Source organism: Anopheles bellator, chromosome 2 (assembly GCF_943735745.2).
Source record: "Anopheles bellator chromosome 2, idAnoBellAS_SP24_06.2, whole genome shotgun sequence".
Classification (NCBI taxonomy): Eukaryota; Metazoa; Arthropoda; class Insecta; order Diptera; family Culicidae; genus Anopheles; species Anopheles bellator.
Window position 1 is genome coordinate 8,544,657 of NC_071286.1, and position 20,880 is coordinate 8,565,536.

General features: G+C 51.1%; 1 protein-coding gene across 3 annotated transcripts; it reads left to right on the forward strand.

The window, feature by feature from the left end:
- Positions 1 to 12,845: 12,845 nt before the first annotated feature.
- On the forward strand, positions 12,846 to 20,827 carry LOC131211298 (dystrobrevin beta). 3 transcript variants are annotated; one of them, XM_058204713.1, is made up of 10 exons: positions 12,846 to 12,971; positions 13,043 to 13,342; positions 13,415 to 14,057; positions 14,127 to 14,250; positions 14,328 to 14,691; positions 14,771 to 14,941; positions 15,673 to 15,831; positions 18,495 to 18,620; positions 19,656 to 19,699; positions 19,783 to 20,827. In XM_058204713.1, exons 1-10 carry the CDS (start codon positions 12,848 to 12,850, stop codon positions 19,840 to 19,842), a joined length of 2,115 nt encoding a protein of 704 aa, XP_058060696.1. In that variant the 5' UTR covers positions 12,846 to 12,847; the 3' UTR covers positions 19,843 to 20,827. The 3 variants fall into 3 exon arrangements, with proteins under 3 accessions (XP_058060696.1, XP_058060698.1, XP_058060699.1); XM_058204715.1 differs by lacking the exon at positions 15,673 to 15,831; XM_058204716.1 differs by lacking the exons at positions 15,673 to 15,831; positions 18,495 to 18,620.
- The last annotated feature ends 53 nt before the right edge of the window (positions 20,828 to 20,880 follow it).

Below are 20,880 nucleotides of genomic sequence, written 5' to 3' on the forward strand. Positions count from 1 at the left end.
GGTATTCGGACGGTTTCGCAATGCCACGTAAATGGCCCCTTCCCCGTGGTCGGACATTCGACAGCGAATTTCACTTTGGGTAATAATACTTTCATTATTTCCCGCACTGGTATGCTCTCGTGTGAATTCCTCCGTCACGGGCACGCGCCTCCGGACCGGAGCCAGCGCGTGAAGTGTCGGAAAAACTATTATTGTTTAATGGAGCTCGGGAGTTTCCGGGCGGAGCGGCAGTTCGACACAAAGCGGGGCCACCCAAGGGAAATAGGTTTTGGGACGAAGGCGATTTCCTTCGATCCTGTGCGGCACTGTGTATGCCGCACGCAATAATAGTTTCCAACAGTCATTGCAGCGTCGCTCCTTCGTGAAGCTCCTTCACAGCACGGCCCTTTGAAGGGACCTCGGGAAAGGCCTCTCATCTTTGAATTTGAATGCGAAGTACTTCGGGAGGTACAAAAAGAAAAGTCGAGGATGTCAAAGAATAATGGAAAAAATAAGTTATTTGGAGAGCACGTGAAGCCCGAGCCCTGTACGCTGCTGGTCGTAATGTACTTGGTAATTTCTTTCAGGCGAGCCACAAAAACGCCTTGTGACTAGCATATTATGCTGCTGTGCGAGGCTTTGCGAGGAAGGAGGAAGTTTTATTCTTTAGTTCCATTTACTCCCAACACCCAGCGGTCGTGTGTAAGGGAGGAAGCCGTAATAAAACAGAAACTTTCGTGAAGCGTTCACCCATGAATGCTAATGGCGAGCAGTAAATCTGTCGTGTTTTACTCTCTTACTCGTGATCAAACTATAAAGTTTTCCCGGCAACGATGATGATTTAAAGGTAACAAGTTTTCATCAATCGCCCAACGAATTATTCATACCGAGTCGTAGAACAACATCGAAGGCAACGCAGAGCAAACACCCAGCTCCTTCTGGGGAAGCGATCTGAAGAATAATTGGGAAACTTATGTTTCATAAAGCTACCCCGACGGCGTTCGGTTTGGCGGAGAAAAGCGCACAACTTTGCCTAGATCATCTCATTCTGGGAAATGGATCAACCTTGGCCTGGCCCGGTAAGGCGGTAACCCCATGATCGCTGGATACCCGTGGGGAAAACAAAACTTTGTCCTTACCCACGCCGTTCCCCGGAAACATCTTTTCCCATCAATTGAATTTCTCGGAATTACTAACTTCTTAGCGGAACGGTTCTCGGTCCATGTCCGGATCGGATCGGACCGCCTTTCATCGACCATGTTTTCCACTTTCAACAATCAAACAGAGCTCCACCGGTGCGGACGCGAGCAAGGTTAATTAAACGACCCAACCCCCTCCGCAGGACCCTTTCGAACCCCGTCGAGGGTTCGGAGGTTAGAGAAAAATTCTTGATTGCACCACCATTCCGCCACAAATCGAATAACATTCCCGGAGTGTCCATTGGCGGAGTTCATTCGTTCGCTTGAGCGGCATGGATTTTTAATAACCCCAGACCGCGTGCTACACGCACCACTATTGATTATGTTTTATGTCACGCCTGTACCCTTTCATGGTGCGCCTACATGCGCACTGGAAGATAAATGGACAGCCCATTGCACGGGTTCGTTCCGGGCAGCCGTTCCGTGAATCCCTTTGCATAGTTAACGAAATGCCATCGAATCGATCTCGACGAAGGACCCTCGTTTCGGAGCTTACCTTACGGTTAAAGATGTGCGGATAAAACCCATGTCTAGAAGAAACAAGATAAAACACCCAAAGAACCCAAGAACCGCACCGTGCCGCTGTCCATCCGAGGACCGGACTACGATAGATGTTTTCAATTTACCTTCGACCCACCGGACCCTGCGGCAGGCCACCGAAAACATCCTTTTCTGGGGTGCCGTGGCAGCAGATAATGGCGACGATGCTTTGGGGCTTGCGGAACGAAAGCCATTCACCAGCCCGAGTCCGCCAACGTGCTAACGGCTCTCGGGACTTTTCTCTCCGGGTCCCGGCGGACGTCGGAGCGGAGCTTTGTCGGAGGATTAGGAACCCCGACCGGGTCGGGAAATCGATTAGCCGTAAACGAATTAGTGAGTGACACGCTCCCGAAGCGCTCCGTCGAACTTTGGCTCGTTGGCTGTTTATTGAAAAGCTAAAATGCCAGCACCTGGATAATCGCGAACTGCGTGGAGTGGAGTAAAGCTTAGTAAAGAAGAGCCATTCCGGCAGACCTTTGCGCGGATACAGTTACTCCTACGAGACATTAGGACGCCCTGCATTAGGCACCGACATTAGAGAGAGAGAGAGAGAGAAATCACAACGTGGCCAATAATTCACTTGACCCACAATCGATGATCGCAATCGTAAAGTAATAAAATAAACGACCATTCCATTATCGGCGAGCAAGTAACTGCGCGGGTCTAATTTGTTTCGATGACATTTATCATCTGAGGTGCGGAACACGGGAGTTCCCGGGTTTGGGGTTAGTTACTGTTTCTTGCTCGTTTGCTCGCCTACCGCTCCCTCCTATCACCATTAATCTCCTGGCCAAGGGCTCTAGAGCCGAGGGCCTAGATACCAGGCCCATAGCCCCAGTCCTTGTTGGATAAATAACGGCAACTGGCGCTTATGCCGTTCCCGTAATCGTTGTTGGCGATACTTTCCGGCGGAGCTTTTCGGCGATTCGCAGTTATTTTTTGTCCCATCCTATCCCGGATCAGGATCGAAATATTGGCCCCAGCCAGGAGTGGGCTTTCGAGCCGAGGCCGAGAGGTGACATTTGGCCTCTCGGGCGCGCGTGTACGGCATCATGATTTATGCCGTATTATATGTAAAATGAATAACACATGGAACATGGACGGCCATGACGGCGGCACTGCTGGGATGGTTCTCAAAGTGGCCATTATGTCCCCCCGAATCGAGTTCGCAAATTCGGTCGCAGCAGCAGGACAACAAGGGACTGCTCCTCCGAGTGCTCCGAGAAATGATCGATCGGAATTATATAGCAGCATGTCGTGTGTCGCTGTTGTTGGGGGAAATTCCATTACAGGACTCCTCCGCACATGCGGTCCAATCGCAGCTCCGAGCTCCTGGCGACGGCACCGGCGTTCGGAAAATGTTCCCCAAATGCTTCGGAACACCAACCGGAATCAACACCACGGTGTTCGTTTCTTTTTCCGCCACCGAACGGCAGCGCCAGCGTTATGCTCCGTTATCGGAAATGATTTATATCCACATGTTTGGCCTCCGTGTGAAAAAGGCACTTGCCGATGGTGGATGGCCACCGGCATTCTTGGAATGGGAGGGAGAAATACATTGTCATGGGCAGAGAAAAAGGGCACTTTGGTTCCTGGAATTGGCCCACTGAAGGGATGCGTCCTTATTTACCGAAAGCAATCCATTCGATGTAAGTGAAAATAGGCGCATAAATAAGCACCTTTAGTAAGAGTTGCTGTTTTGTTGAAGCTGACTCTAGAAAGAACAATAGGAATTTGTACAGAATGTCCAACACTCACAACTCAACTCTTCGGGAGTCGCGCCAAATTTCGTCCTAATTGAAACTGTCCAGAAGCGGCGTCTGGCTCTGGGGTCCGTTCGCAGCCCCTGGAGCCCTGCAAACGGAATCAAATTATTTTGTTTCGGGCGCGCTCATGTTTCCGGTTTTTCCGTTTCGAATTTTTCTGACCACATAATGCCTACCGGGAGCCGGACAGCTCCGGTGGCCGAGAAGCTGAGTATTACTGGCTGCCCCGAAGCATCGTTTGCGGTGTGCGGCCTCTCGTTAGAATTGCTCCAGTCACCAGATCCTGGGGAGCCGGGGACAGGGAGCCACAGGATTCGGAAAGACAACATTAGGGCTCGGGTTCAGGTTTCCTTCGGGTCGACCACCAGCAGCACCGCCGCCGCGTGTAGCACCAACCCTGCTTGGTAAACGATAACGCTTATGAGTGGTGCTACTGCCCGGAATATGTTACGGTACAGTACTGTCCTCGCAAAGAAAAGTCAGTCGAAGAAGCCGCGTCATTCTGTCTCCTTTGGTAGTGTCTGTACGGCTCCTTTGGTAGTGTCTATCGCCGGATGGGATGCGGAAAATAATTTGTCCAAAGTATCTCGCGGCAGTTGGCGAACCATTTGTGGCGGCCACCGTCTTTACCACCGCGGCATAGGATTCTCTTACTACGTCGACCGACATTATGCCGACATTTACTTCGAACGAGCACGCCACGGTCGGTTGTGGTTAAATTAATTAAACCGTACACAATGCGGCGCGGACACCGGTTTGGTTCGGCTATTCGTGAACTATTAATGGATGGCCCAAAAATTGGCAACCATCGGGGCACGATTTACGAGACGATACTTTATGGTTAATGGGCCGCTTGTAAAATAAACGGCCGCAGGATCGAGCTCCAGAACCTCACTCCGGGTTTCAGGGGGGGTTTTATTGTCCGACGAAGCCCGCTTTGAAAACCCGATCTCCGGTCCCGCTATTTTCGTACCAAATGTTTCTCCCGGCCCCGGGAAAGTTACCCAAAAGAGGTAATAAGCAAAATTAATGACAACCTTATCCGGAAACGTATTGAATCATCCCGGCTCAAAACGGCAGTGGCCCGTCTTCTCGTCTTCGGGTATCGCTTCTATCAGATTGCGTGCAAATTGCAAATTAACCGATTTATTCAAACCTAATCCTGCGAAGCGCTGCCGCTGTTTTTGGTGAAGAACCCTCCGATCAGCGGTCCGATCCGCGTCGGTTGCGGTACGTGAAACAAATCTCCTCCGTTCCGTTCGCAGTACGCCAACGATTAATTATCCCTTTTGTGGCGGGAGGGCTGGAATCCGTAATCCTGGCCATCGCCGAAACACGCAAAAAATACACCCGGAGCCACTGATTCGAGCCGGAACAGCTTCGATAAACCGCACGCATTGTCGTTCAACCGTGATGATGAGGATGCTGCTGTCCATGGCGGTTGCTGTCGCGGAATCACGGCACAGTGATGACGCACCGCTCCCGACACGATGATTGGAAACACGATACGACAACAGCAAGTGGAATAGAAAAAAACGGCAAAATACCCGATTGAGCAGTGTGTCAGCGCGCTAGGCCACAAACACGCCCGGCCCAATGGAGAGTGGATAAAACCGGGTCCGACCGACCAGGGGGCCGGGAGTTCAGCAACCATGTTTAGAGCAACCCTTACACTAAATCCGTCAGCCCCGTCAGCTGGGTGCCCGATGCGATCGATGCAAAGTGTTGTCTAACGAAGCATAAAATTATCGCAGCCAAACGGCGATTGGCGCTGCTCCTGGCATGCATCGACGGCGGCGTTCACTATCGGTCAGGCTCGAGCCGATCGGTTTCACTTTTCACCGGGTCCGGCCCACTCCGCTTCGGTGGTGCCTGACGTGGTGCAATCACCGTCGAGTCCGTCCACCCGTTCGAGTGATGCCGATTAATTATGATGTTGAGCAGTTACCGCAGTCGGCAACTGAATCACGGCGATGACGATTGATGGAGATATGGTGATTAGATGGACTCGCCGTGCGCGCTCTCTCTCTCTCTCTCTCTCTCTCTCTCTCTCTCTCTCTCTCTCTCTCTGCCTCAGTAGGCTCTCGACAGCGATAAACTCGAGCGATGGGCGCCCGTCACGCGATCGCGATACATCAAACGATCGGCACCACGTTGGCGTTTGCGTGCATGTTGCGCACGTGAAATTAAGATGCCAAACGATTGTGAAAGTAACGTGTAGCTGCTGGGCTCGCCTTTCCGTTTCGTTTCGGGTTCAAAATTTCCAAAATCATCCCGTGAAGCTCTCCGAATGCAGCGATGAGGATTCCTTTTCTGAAGCTCGTCGAAAAAGAACCCCGGCACACGACGCCAGCGACGGGGCTTCGGATTTTATTGGACCCGGCCCATGCTGCCCAACGCGTCAAGTGGACACCCGCGTCGACGGTAATGTAATCCTTTCGCCGATGTGTCGCCATCCGCCCAGCTGCCGCAGTACGCATTGCGGATTGCATCCTGCCGAGGCAGGATGGCAATGTGGTGCCCCCCCCCGGGGATGCGATTCATTTGACGCGCGCACGCATCGATATGGTCGGGTGGAATAATGTTATCCGTTACCGGCTGCCGGCTCCTGGCTGGTTTTATTGAACACTCATTGTAATTTAATATCGCTTCTCGCGGCGATCGGATTGACCACAGACCGGGCCCGGGTCTTCGATGGGATGGCAGTGTTCGACTAAACCCGAAGAAGAAAGGCTCGAGAAGATTCCATCGCGAACCCCCGGGGGCCCTAACCACAGGCCACCCATTGCCCTCTGGGCTGGCGTGCCCGGCAACCGCACATTAATTAAACCGGGGTGTGTTAATTACGTCGAGCAAAGCCAAGGTTCCGTCACTACTGCACTAATGTGGCGATGATTGCAAACAATTGCGTGGCTGCCGTTAACTGTTTGCTCCGACGAAGTTAACGTAACTCGTGTCCGAAATCTTTGCAAAATTCATAAACCCCGAATCACGCGGGAGATTTAGAAGAGCGCGAAGAAAGCAAAAAAGGCGTCCGTCATCCGCAGCGCGCACGTCAACGGACGGGAAAAGGGTGCTCCGGGGCACACTCCGGGACGGGTGTCGTTTCCTTCTTTCTTTCTGCTCTTTTCTGGCTACCCAATTACGTGCACGAGACATGTAATCTTTCGACCGAGGCACGCCCCGGCCGACGAACGGCCGGAGGACAGTTTTCCGGAGTATGTTTTATGTGTCGCCCGTCGGCTCGGGTCGGCTGCCTGGTTCCATCGGTTTTCCTGTTATCGTCCTCCGTTTGAGAACCCTTTTTTGGGGCCATTTTATGTCCTTCCATCGGGGTACACCCGGCCGACCCGGTTCTTCGCTTAACTGCCGTCCGGGAACCACCAAAGTTTGACGCCACCAGCAGGTTTTCGGCAAATTTTCGTTTTCACCATCACCGGCGCCTTCGGTTCCATTTTGGGTGGGTTTTTCTACTTTACAGCATTTCTCCTGGCCATCGCAAGTGAAGAAAAACCGGGGGCTGCCGAGCCGAAAATGGTGTCTTTAACCTACACCGCTAGAAAGAGCGTATCGAACCCCTGATCGGCCCGACGATAGCGGTTGGTAGGGAATAAAATCAGGGCCTCATCCACCGGAAAACGTGTTGGCCGACGACCGTCAGCAGTGAGTCTGAAGGTGTGCATTTCGGAAGGTGTAACCGTCCAAAACAAATTTGCCCATTTAATTTCACTTTCATCGCGCTCGCCACGTATTTACGCGCGGGCGAAAGCTTGAAATGTGTCTGCTTGCGGCGGGCGTGATTGATGCGTGGCTTTGCGATTTGCGTCTTTGGATATTCGAATCAAACTCTCGGTAAGGCCGCTCGTCGGATGCTCATTAGGAGTGGTGCTTCTCGGGAACGCGTTGCTGTTTAAGTACATTTTCATAACCTTCCAAGTAGTGTGCCTCCGTTTGCTCGTTGTAGACCGTTGGCTTTTTGTTCCTGGCTTAAGAGATTGTTACATTAGCCTTGCCTTGCCTTGCCGGGTCTCTTTTGTCATCGAAAAAGTAAACTTTGCGTAGGATTCGCTTTTATTCCAAGATTGTATATTTTCCCCGCAGCAAATATTTAACTACCGTTACAGACATACCAGGTAACCAGGTCTTTAATTTTATTTCTTACCCTGCGGGGCACAATCGTGAGCTGTGCCAAAATTTACTGAAGAGTTTCTCGCACGAAGGAATGGAACTTTTGCCAAACTTAAAACCATTCGAGTAGTTGTGACCAATATTTAGGACACACCGATTCGAGCTTTGCTATTAGTTTAGTTGACTAGTAAATACTTATGGTGGAAAAAATGAAATTTGTTTTCCAATTTTCCATCTTTTCCCTTGCAACTCACCAAGGGAGCTCTACGTAGTCCGTAATCGCTACTTTGATCTATCGATTCGATTGAAAAGCAATCGAAAAGGGCATCGGGTATCACGAAACCAGAATCCATCGATCCACGTCCAGTGACACAATTTAAAACCGGCCGGCCGACACATAGTTTTCATAATTTGTCACCCGTCGCCGATCTTATCCCTGAAAGTGGCTGAAAATTGCCGATGCCGAAAAAAAACAGCAAACAATTCATACCACTCGTCGGCGGCGACCAAAAAATTTTGTTAGCGTGACAAGTTGCCAGTCGTCGCCGTTGATAAAAGACTGCCATCAATCACCGGCCTCGCGCTACAGCATTTGGTCTGTCACTTCTGCCTGAACCTTCGGCCCCAAAAACAGACCCATTATCTATGGGCGCATCCCTCGTCACCGCGAGCGCCATTAATGGTGGCGCTTCGCTGAATGAAAATTTATGATCTGTTAAAAGAACCGAACACCGCCGACACTCGCCGGCGGACTCCGGGAGTCCGGGCGCGAGTGTTTTTCCGGGGGAAAATAAAACGTCCATGCAAAAAAGGCGTCCCCTTTCTGCCGGCATCTTGCCGCGCTAATCGTGTCGGTTAGGCCCGCAATCAGAACGGGTTCGGTCGGGGTTGATGATGCGCGGCCGTTTCGACATTTGATTTTACCAAGGGATTTGTTTTCCCCACAGACACCTACACCGGCGGTGGGGCCGTGCCGCACCGTGCCAGCCGCGTACTGTTTATGGAGAAACATTTTAATCATCATTAAAACCGGACCCTAATCGGATGTTTGGTTTAACTCTGGAAAGGTTTTACGGTTATGGAAACGGTTTTTCGCGTGGCTTTCGGCGGCCCTGAAGGTCTGGTGAGTTATCTGCCGTTCACAGTCCACCCGCGCCAATCCAGAGACGACGGCCAGTTGGCTAAAGTCAATTTGACAGTTCTTTAATCATCGTCCGAACCAACCGCCAAGCGCCGCCCGGGGGCACCCCGCAAACGCGCGTCGCGGTCAATGATAAATGTGACGTTTAATTACATTCTGTTTCTACTCAACCACGCTTAAAACAACGATCGACGGTACCATCGTCCTCGGTTAGACTCCATTTTCCCGCAGCTGGTTACAGTAAACGCACTGACGTTCCCCGGGCTTGACTGATGGTCTCTGGCGGACGGACCGTACCTTCTGGTCGCGCTGGGCCGAACAATGAAACGAGTGTTTATCACCCCTTTTTCTTCTTCGCCTTCCCGGCAAACCGATTCCAGTCAAGGTTGATTCACTTCCGCCGCCCGTCGGAACCGTTTCTGGTTTTACGACGTTTGTTGCTGCTCGCGTTAAGCAGATCCGCCTTTTAACGACTTCATAAAACTCTCCACGGAGAGAAAACGCAACAACACACACATACACCGCTGTTGGGCATCAGGTTCGGCGTGAGGTTCGATCATCTCCGATCTTCGCCGTGAGGAACCTTCGTGGTCTTTGGTGCGATCCATTGAGCCGGAAAAAGGGGGAAAACAAACCCACATGACACACGGTACCCACGGGCTATGCCTAGTGGCTGGGAAGCCATTGTGTCCTCCTCGGCGTCTCCCGCGTGTCTGTGCCGGAGTCGCGATGGAAGGAATGAAAATCTGTTTACATAACACACGCCTCCCCTGGAAACCGTGGCACGCGGGCGGCCTCCTAATGGAAAACAATCAAAATCACGGCCAGCAACCACGCGGAACTCGGCAGGTGCTTCGGTCGCGGTTCGCTGCATTCGGTTTGCCGCCCACCGGTAATGGGCTCGCGCCTGCCCGCGGCACGCACCGGTCGCGCGGTGTTGGGATTCACTTTTCGGTGACCAACGAACCGGAATACGGTATCGAATGTGTCCCGTTCTGGGAATAGCCCACCCGGGAGGTGGCCGATACCACCCTTTGAGTTTATTTGCAAAAACTGTAGGCACCGGCAACACCGCACACTGGCAAGCAACAAGCCACGTCCTTGCGGCCCGAGGACCGACCACCACTGCCGATGTCGATTTTCATTAGTCAAAATGGAATACAATGTGCCCCACAAATTTGCTTTATTAACGTTACGGAAAACTACTTTGCCCCGTGGTCACTGTGTGGCGGAACCCCCATTATGATCGGCAGCATCCCGTTCCGTCGTGACCCCAGCATAATGGTCGACGTGGTGGCGCACAGCTTCTGGCGTTGGAGTATTTTTATCGCAAACATTCGATCGATGCGATACCGATGGCAGGCGATGACAGTGGGCAACAGTGGGTTCCCACCCCGAGGAGGGGTCCTCTCAGCCGGAAGTTGAAGTAGACAGCCTCCGGTCCCTTCGGAACCACCGAGAGACCACCGCCCCGGTAGCGTGGAGCATTACGATGTAAATTTCCTGAATCGATACACTGAGCACCCACCGGTACTTCGGTGTGCCCAGAAGAAGAGTGAAGTCTCCGGGAGTACCGTAGGACACGGCTCACACTTCAGCCACTTCAGCCGCACAGTTGACCTCGTTCGTCAGGAGCACGCCTCCAGGGTGACTGTCTCTGCCGTCTCTCGGGTCGGCCCCTTTCGCTGTGATGGAAGAAAGATTAATTGAGCCGTTGTTACAAATTGACGATGGCCAATTCCCGGGGTGGCGGCCTGTGACCTTAACGATCGGAGATGGAGATGACAGCTTTTCATTTCCTCGAGAGTTTCACTTCGTCGGTCGGTGTTTGTCCTGAAACATGGCCCGATGGGACCTTTCTCGTTGTGAGTGCGGGTTTCGGAATTCCGCAACAAATTCCTGGCCGGGAATGGAGTGTGCCAACGCGCTTTGGTATCCGCTAGTTCCGGAAGCGAAATCTGATCGCTAGCTTTGATCTTGGTTGGTGGGTGAATCAGAAATATGGGCCAATGTTTGCACCCTGGACTTGGCCCAATTTGCGATTGGTCGCGTGTGTTGGAGAAAAGGTACAAAAAGAAACAACCCCACAGAATACGATCTAAACGAAGCTTCTGTCCAGGAGCGATCATGTTGCTTCACCGCTCGGGGCTCCCTGAAGTGGGTCATTCAAATACCCGGGTCCGGGAAAAGCGGTGTGTCGAGCGAAAGAAAAAACTCAAAACTCACTCAACAGCGACTCGAAAGCGGTCTCGCACCCTAAAACAGAAAACACAACGGTAGAAGAGCTCTTACTCTTTCCGCTGCTTCTCCGCGTGCTGTGAATCCACGTCGGGAATGGGTGGCCCGCATCCCGCGTGCTTCTGCCGCCAGATATTATGGACCCGTAATTGACCTTATCGTTATAACGAAGGATAACGTGCTGCTGCTGCTGCTGCTGCTACCTTCGAAGCAGACACGGCGCGCAAGAACTTGGTGGAAAATTCAAAGGAATCACTTTTCCACGGTTTGTGGAATCGAAAACAAACGAAAGCGCGGCAAGCACGAGAGAGCGTCCCGGGAGCGCCGGGAACGTCGCAATCGTATCGCTTAGCCGGGACTCCGAAAGCAAACTGACAACCACAACTTCGGTGGCGTGGGCACACCATCTTCAGCGCCACCGTTCCTTTTTGTTTCGGGCAACTTATTTTCACCATTTCACTTCGAGCGCTCCGGAACGGAGGAGCAGCGGTGGGAAAGCAGCTCCAGCTCCAGCTACCTCGTGTTTGTGTACGTGATTAGACGTTCTTCGCCGGCGCCGGCTCCGGTTCTGTGGGGTTTTGGCTTCGTCCGTAATTTGAATGTCGCGTGACATTATTCGTAGCTCGCGCCCCCCGGTTTGTTTGGCCGTCATTTCATTACGCCCTCCGAATTGCTTGTAATTGGATGAGTTTATTTTTCAACGCGTACACATTCCCGCGCGAGGCGAAGTTGTACCCGTCCGCGAAAAAGACTCGTTAAATTGAAAGAGAAATCAAAACACGGGAAAGAAAAACCCCACCCGCCGTGCGCTTGGCTGCCGTTTTTCGCAACCCAAATTTTAAAGACTCAATTCAATCGCTTCGCATTCCCTGTGGGACCGTAAACAATCGGAACACGGCAGTGTCCTCCGTACCGTGGTAGATGATGGTGTAATGCTCGAGATAATAAAAATAAATTAACCTACTTCGCGCCCGTGTCAGATGGGGCGTGCTTTTTGATCGGTCCCGGATCATCCGGGAAAGGTGGCTCGATTTTTGACTCGAAAATAACCGTAAAAACGCAACTCACACTTAGCTTTTATTACGATGATCATAATCATTGTTGGCCACCGATTTGGATCCGGCCCAATCGAGCAGAGAGACACTTACAAGACTGCCGCAGCCAGTTTGCAAACGAGGCGCACCAGGCGCCTCCATCGCCACACGCATTTGGTCATTGAACGCAAATAGCGCGCGTTAGCAAAAGTCCTTGACTTCAGTGGGCGGTAAAAAGGGAAGTCTCAACCCCCACACGGAAAATGGGTGTTCCGGACGCTAATCCGGATTAAATCGGGGCGAGGGTGCGGAACCGTGGAAGATGCACCGCAAAAAGGCACGTGTTGCGCCCGGCACACAGAAGTAAAACTTTTAATAAAACCGCAACCACGGAGGGCCAAAAGTTCGCTAAGCCAAAAAGCGATCGCGCGAATATTCGACACCGACCATCTGCTGCCGGTCTGAGGTCGTGGCCACTCGCTCGAAACTTCGGCATCGTACGCCAGCAGCAAGGAGAGTAACGAATGCTGGGCGTCCCGTTTCGCTTCGCCAGGGATATTACCAGCTAAACGATAAGGGCCTCTTACACACCCGCGCTCGAGTGCCTTTTAAAGGGCACAGTTCAAGTTTTTAAAATAATATTTGTTTTTTTTTTTGGGGGGGTGGGCAAACATTCTCCACGCTCCTCGTTATCCGGTTCGCTCTTTCGCTAATGGAAAATTAATTTCTCTTTTCCGTAGTGCGCCCTCGACACGGCGTCGATAGAATCAATCATCAACAGCAGCAGCGGCGGCAGCAGGAGCACGAAAAACGGACACAAGGATGGAACCGATGGAGGCCCGGGTGGCCATGCTGCAGGACCTGAAGATACAGTCGTTCGACACGATCCGATTCGCCTCCTACCGGACGGCCTGCAAGCTGCGCTACGTCCAAAAGTCCACCAACCGTAAGCTGCACATACCGTGACGTCTGGCCCCGTTGCTTAATTGATTTTCGTTTCCCATTTCCGCCACCCAGTGCATCTGGTCGATATCTGGAACGTGATTGAGGCGTTCCGTGAGAATGGACTCAACACGCTCGAGCCACAGAACGAGGTCAGCGTGAGCCGGCTGGAAACGCTCGTCAGCTCGCTCTACCACAACCTCAACAAGCGCCTGCCACCCAACCAGCAGGTGCACGTGGACTCGAAGGCAAGCCTGCTGCTGAACTGGCTGTTGGCGGCCTACTCCGGCGACAACTCGGGCAAGATTCGCGTGTTCTCGATCAAGGTGGCGCTCGCGATCATGTGCGCGGGCAAGATGGTCGACAAACTTCGGTGTAAGTGTCGTTTGGTCCTGGGGAGAACAGAACAGAAAGCTAGAGATCACTGATTCGAATTCCGTCCCACAGATGTTTTCTCACAAATTTCGGACGGTGCCGGCCAGCTCATACACTGGAAGTTGGGTGATTTCCTGCGCGAGGTACTCGCCCTGCCGGCGGCCGTCTTCGAGTCGCCCACGTTCTACTACAAAGAGGGTCTCGAGTCGGAGATCTTCCCGGTGGAGAACAAGATCACGGTGAACGACTTCATGGCGGGCTTCATGACCGAACCGGGGCCGGCCTGTCTCGTGTGGATGCCGTTGCTGCACCGGCTGGCCACGGTCGAAACCGTCGTCCATCCGACCGTCTGCTCCGTGTGTATGCGCGAGAACTTTACCGGCTTCCGGTACCGCTGCCAGCGCTGCCACGGGTACCAGCTGTGTCAGGACTGCTTCTGGCAGGGCCGGGTCTCGCTGAACCACCAGAACGACCACGAGGTGAAGGAGTACTCAAGCTACAAGAGCCCCAGCAAACAGATTGGCCATTCGCTGCGCAAGAGCTTCCGCTGTGTGCCCGACAAACCGACGCAGGCGTTGCCCCGGTTTCCGGAGCTGCCCGAAAAGACGCTCAACCTGTCCCACATCGTGCCACCGTCGCCCCTGCCATCACACAACGGGTTCCCCGACGGTGGCATCCCCGGCATGTACGATCGGAGCAGTACACTGGACTCACGGTAAGCGGATTCCGGCGACGCCGACAACGAACCCGTCTCTGACTTTGCGGTGTTCCGTTTCGTTTGCAGAGCCACCGGACTGTCGCTGGACAGCAACGGGACATCGGGGACACGCGGTGCCGTGAACTCGAACGACGAAGAACACAGACTGATCGCGCGGTACGCCGCACGGCTCGCGCAAGAAAGCCGAACGGTAAACACAACCTGCCTCTATCACTCGATCGATGTATCCATCTCCCTCTCTCTCTCTCTCTCTCTCCCCGTGCACAGCCCGGCGGTTCGGCTCCGGATCCGGTGCAAATTGGGCTGGACAGTTCGCGGGCCCAGCGCGAGCTGATCATGCAGCTCGAGTCGAAGAACAAGGAAATTATGCGCGAAATTCAGAAACTGCGCCGCCAGCAGGAAGCGGAACAGGTGGCCCCCGAAAGCCCGGCCCTCATGAACGAGCTGCGGGCCCTGCGGCAGCGGAAGGGTGAGCTCGAAGGCCACCTCGGCGCGCTGCAGGACTCGCGGCGCCAGCTAATGGGCCAGCTGGAGGGTCTGATGCGGATGCTGAAAAACCATCAAACGCAAAGCCCACGCTCGACGCCCAACTCTAGTCCACGGTCGGGCAAAAGTCCACCGTTACCGCAAGGTAGGCAGGCGCGGTCCCACGCCGCACACCTGTGGCGCCGGTTTTGACCCCAAAAGCTGGATCTCATTCCTCTCATTAGGTCCCCCGATGCCCAACCAGGGCCCCCGGCAGGGACCGATGAATGCCTGCGGTTCCGGTATGCCGCAGAATGTGCCTCCCGGGATGCTTCCGCCCGGAATGCATGGCCAGGACCCGCACATGGTCGGTGGTTCCATGGATATGCGAGGATACGCGCCCAACGGAAACAACAGTAAGTGGTCGATTGCTTCGCTTTCGCTGTTGTGTTCCTCTTTCGCTCTGTCTGTCTGTCTCTCTCAGTCTCTCTCTCTCTCTCCGCTAGACACATTCCCTTCCCACAGTTCCCGGTTGACGCTTCCCTCACATCTCCTTTACATCCACACGTCCACAAGTCCCACAAAATGAGGTTCAAAAAGCAACAACCGAAAAACAAAACCTCACGATTAACCCGCAGGCGGCCACAGAAAGCATCCTGAGGGGGGGCGAAAACCCAACCAGATACGAAAGCTTGCTTCAGTTGTTGCTTCTGCGGTCCGCAGTTTTGTCATCCGTTAAATCTGAATGTGTTTGTTTTATCACACGATTCTCTACTTTCACTGCCTAATCGGTGTCGGGGGACCTTCATTATCATTACCTTCTGTTCCGTGTATCATTTCGATCTCATTCTCTGTGCGTTTGTATGTGTGTGTTTGAGTCTTTTCGTTCCCATCCCATGATCATTGGTTTGGCACCAAGGTAAACATATTAACTATAGCAACCGATAGGACTAAGCTCCATCGTAACAGTATCACCGCATCGCGAGGATTGCTGTAGCTTGCGCTTTCATTCTTGCCGCGTACCGAAAAGCATTTAGCCCATCATCACCGTCATTATCAGCATCAGCAGCACCACCTTCCGTCGTCGGACACGTGGCCATTTTGAATTCGCTTTTTATGACACATTCGCATTCGTCACCATTAACAGATGGTAGCACCGCTAACGGTGGTCCGCTTGGTGGGTCGAGAGCGCCAAACGCCGGGGCCGCGGCGCCGGTGGTGGTGGTCGGTGGACGGTCCGATCTGCACTACGCGGCCGATTCCGTGTCCACCGCCATGTCCTCGCTGGTGCGCGAACTCAACTCAGGTACCTGTGACACACCTCACTCACGCACTTCACTTCTCACCGAACTTCTTATCATACATGTTTCCTATCTCTCGCTCTCTCTCTGTTTGTTTTCTTCTCACTCTTTTTCTTCATTCTTCTCTCGCACCGAGATTGCTTCCGTCTTCCGTCACCACCGGGTGATCGGATGTTGCACAAATCCCCTGTAGCCGCCCCAGTTTTCCCGGGGCGGCGGCCACTCTTTGTGCGTCTTTCTCTCTCTGGCTCTCGACGTTACCGTTTTACCCTTGCATTACTCCGTGTGTCCTTGCCCTTTTCGTGTTTCTTCGCTGTCCTCGTGTCTTCCTGCTTCGGAATCGGCAGTGAATGTGACTTCAAAATTCGATCATTTTAAGCTTTCGCATTTAGCTTCTAGCTTCAATATTGCTTCTTACTGTCACGATCAAGAAAAGGTTCTCACTCAACTCAGTGGTCGTGTGTTGTTTTAGTACCGTTCTAAAATCCACTTCTTAGCTTCTCGCTTGTCGTTGCTTTATTTGTGTATGTGCACGTGTCCATGTGTGAGCACGAACTGTTTTTTTTCTTTTTCTTAGCCTCAAATACGATTCCGCAAGGGCACTGATAAGGAAGGATATTTTGTTGGCTTAATCGAACTACACTTATGCTGATATGTGATGATCTTGGGGACGGTAATCGAACGAACGTCCAGTTTGTCTTTAAAAGCTGCCGCGTAGGGAATGGAGCCATTTGAAGCTAGCCGTATCCGCTTGTGCAGCTATAGATTTCTGCCATCTCTCATTCCTCATCTCGATGTCGTGCTCTAGTTTTTTTTTTCATTTCAGGCGACCAAACTTTACGCCGGTCGCCCCATTGTCTCATTCTTCATCCAGTGCTTCAGATGTTTTCGTGTCATTGTCGTTAAGGCTACTTGTTTCCGTTAAGCTAAGTCGGTCGTAAGGCCGGCCAGGTCATGAGTGTGCGCGTAGAAACAATGCAACCTGTTGCTACAAACGTTTGTATCATGCCGCAGCATCAAGCCCAATCTTCAGCTTCTTCTACATATCTATTGCCCCCAACCGTAATGCCTTTAGTGCCGCCGCCTCTGCGGCTGCGATGCTACCTCCACTCACGATCGCGGTCGAAATTTTGTGTGTTTCCATCTGGCACCGTTTCGAGAAACTACTTTGGACCTCCTTGATTTCTAGGTTCCTCTCCGCCGGAACAGGCCTTCTTGAAGGAGCGCAGAGTTTAGTGCGGGGCGAACGGTCTTGACCAGAAGCCTGCCTCTTCGAATCAAACATCCCTCGGCGCGAGCATCCCAACACTTCTGCAGTAATGCTTCCCACTCTTCGCTTAAGACGACTCCCACCGAGCCCGAACACCCATCGTGCAATGGACACACCAAGGTCCTTTAGTGTACTCCCCCCGACTAGTAAAGGTCCTGGTTTTCCAAAACCGGCTCCAACCACACACACCCAACCCAGCGTGGCCATCGTGCAGCATAGCGTGAGAAGGTTCAACCTACGAAAGATTTCAATTCGTGGCTTTGATAGAAATTTGCTAGCTTCCATAATTTAAGAACAATCCAAAAGATGCGACTTGCGCCATGTGTGCGATTAACAATAAACTACTTCGGGTTCTAAACACCACCAGGCAAGCAATCACAACCGCAAGCAACCACAACACATGTATCGCAGCATTGATCAACAATGCTTGCCATAAACTCGAAAAAAAGAAAAACAAAATGCTCACACATCAGAACTTAATACTCAACAACACACATGCAACATTTCGCGCGTCCCGTTTTTTTTGCCACTTCCGTTTCAACACACCTCACCTGGTTTTAAATGGGAAACAGTTTCCACGTCTACGGTTCCACTTCTATCGGCAGCATCAGGCATTCCGAGGGCGGACGCGAAAACTATGTACATACATCTCCGGTTTGCTTTTTGCGTTGCATTTAACATTCGCCAAGTGTTTCGTTTTGTGTTTTGATACGGCCATTACCGACGTTTCCCACCACCGCCCTGACACCAATTACGAGCGAAAGTACAAAACCGAGCCCAAGCTGCTGAGCGAACGGAGAGCTTGTTTTGTTTTTGCTTTTTCGGCAAAACCATTTTGTTATGCATTTTTAACACAAACAAGGTTTACTTTTTGAAATGACAAATTACTGCCGAACCCTCTTCACACCTTCCGGTATGCTGCGGAACTGTACCCACCCATCACAGCTTCCAGTTTGTTAAACCCGAACCCAACCATCACAACAAGAGCGGTCCGATGCGTACATGATCCTTTCCGTTGAGTACACGTAACAAACACCGAACGATCGATGATCGTTTTCGATTTTTTTTCCGCATGTCAATAACAAATCAACACGCTCACCACCAACGACAACAACTCTCACGAACGGTCACCGTCGACACCGATTTTTGGTACACGGCAACTGAAATGTACAATTCGACACATTTGAAATGCTTCACTCTACCAACAACAACCACAACAAAACTACATTTGAACAAACACAAACACGCGATCGGGCGCGATCTGTGGGCGCACACACCAACCAATTATCGATCGGGCTCCCGGTGTATGATAACGAACATTGTGGGTGCGTACTTTAACAAAAACTAACCACAACCCAAACACAACTCCACGCCACGCGCCACCCGTCGGGGGAACAGTTTTCTTTCCCCACTACGATGGACATCTTCCGCCCGGCGTCGTACACAAACCGCCGATGCGCTACTTTTCCGAGGGATCAGACGACGATAGTATCCCGTCGCAGCATGCCATGCGCCACTCGCTAGGTAAGCATAATTCGAGTTTATCCACTTTCAATTTTGCCAAACGCCAAAAGCGAATCAACTTTTCGTGGGGGTTCCGATTGCTTCACTCCAAGCGAATTGGGGGAGGCCCACCGAGCCGTGGAAACTCGTGGTCTGGACCCGCGGCCTGTGACAAGTTAACTGAACACATACCATTTACCCAGGAGAAAGTCTTCCACAAAAAATGGGAAATCCTTTAAAATAGCATCGTCGCCTGCTTTATGATTTTTGCCACGCTCAAAACGCTCCGTTTTCGAACGCACTCGTGTTCACTGTTTGTTCCGTTTTTTGTTGTGTTTTGTTTAAACATTCTTCTGATTGTTTTGTTTCACGGTTTAGAAGGCACCCGCTTATATTTCGAACACCAATTCTATGTCCTGTTTTGTCGTGTACACTAAACGATGTTTCTTTCAAGTCTGAAACCAAGCACGACTCACAACTTTTCCTGTGTCTCTACCAGCACGCCACAGAATGCCATCGGTTCTGTCTTTTGGTTGTCCTTCCAGCACACGCTAAAGAAGCGAAAGCAACGATCGCACTTTGCCTTTGGTTTCAATAATCATTGATTGTAGCCGCACTTGTGGAAATCACCTAATTTATCATATCCTGTAACATTCACAACTATGCGGATGCTGGAAATCGAATACACTATTATGAAGAAAATTGTTCATAGACATTCTCAGGGTCACACGAGTAGAATATAGAACTTAACATAAAATCATTCCAAACAACTAACGAGAGTTAATTTTTCACGCTAACAACTGAATCCACTAACAGATATTTTAGGACAATCTCCAATTACTACATTATGTTTGAAAACTATTGGCGCAACGTACACACATAATGGAAAGAAAAGCAGATAAAACATTAAATATTGCCTATTTTAAGCATTCCTTCAACTGCACCACTAAATCTGTTTCGATGTGAAATACTAGCACACCGTGTACCTGTGCCTCAGGCGTTAGCATTAGAAAGGTCACATCGCAACAATCCATTACCTTTTTGAATCTCTTCCAGATTTCGACGAAATGCACATGACGACCCACGAATGGAGTGAAAAGGTGGGCGTCTGATCAATTACTCCAACTCGAGCCATTATTTTCTGAAACTCACACTCTCATCTGTCACATCTCATCCTTTGCAGGATAATACTCAATGGCAGGAGCAGTTCGCTGCCTGGAGTCTGCACTCGCAAAATCAGTAAACGCGAATGGCACGCGCAAGTTTCTAACGTCACGTGGCATCGTCCGCAAACCTCCTGACGGAGTGTCCTGATTCGTCGTACTCCATTGATTTTAGTGTATCACTAAAGCTCACAAAAGACACTTTAACACACTTGTCACCCGACGCGACTGTTGGATTCCTGTTCCACTCCTACGCATACTAAACGCTTAGCGAACAGTTTTTTCGATTATTTGCATTCCGTTGGCGTGCGGTAAAATTGAGTGTTTCTCAATCACTTAAAAACAGCAATAATGCAACCCAAATGGACCTTTCATTTGATTGTTGTATTTTATCGGTTGCATCGAAAAGTGGACGTAGTAGAAAACGGTTTATGGGAGCCCCAGAACCAACGAAACCAAATCGTCATGACTATTTTACAAACATTAAAAGTAATTATGAACGAGATCATCGCACGAGAAGCTTAGCGTTAACGACGACGCACTGGTGGAAACTTTGCCATTGAGAACTCGCAGCCACAGACGAGGAAACGTATCTTGCCAGGTTTAATGAAGCATGTTCGATTTCATTTTATTGCTGTTGCTGATTTTGACATAACGTCATAATTTCAACCAGAAACTCCTCGATGAATCCTTCGTTAAGGGTCTTCCAAAACTATTGTATATGACTTCTTAGTTTAGTATTATGTTCAGTTTTCCCAGTCAAAAGCTACATGATTTCATGCGTTACAGGGATTGATTTTTAAGTTCGCATTCGTTTCTTGTATGCAATTAATTTTAATAAAGAAAATCGCCTTTTTGTTGACTATTCGTAATTGTGATTTGGTTTCATTTTGTTTTATTCTGTTATGTTCCTGGGTAAAGAAACTTTAGTGCAAACCCCCATGACCCCACGTCCAGGACAGTACCCTTCATGGTATGGAGAATTTGTTACCATTACTTTGATAGCGATAAAGATGTTCGCCTAGTTAGTTTTGTCCGCTTAGCACGGCCCAGCATATCGTACGCAGCGCGAAAGACGCATTTACGCACCCCCCAAAACCATGGACTGGCCAGGATCT

What these genes read in the sequence shown, in the direction of transcription:
- LOC131211298 (XM_058204713.1), top strand. Translation starts at nt 12,848, where the DNA reads ATGGAACCGATGGAGGCCCGGGTGGCCATGCTGCAGGACCTGAAGATA. An exon ending in TCGCGCAAGAAAGCCGAACG is followed by an intron (nt 14,251 to 14,327) that starts GTAAACACAACC and finishes CCCCGTGCACAG; the next exon opens with CCCGGCGGTTCGGCTCCGGA. An exon ending in CCCACGAATGGAGTGAAAAG is followed by an intron (nt 19,700 to 19,782) that starts GTGGGCGTCTGA and finishes CATCCTTTGCAG; the next exon opens with GATAATACTCAATGGCAGGA.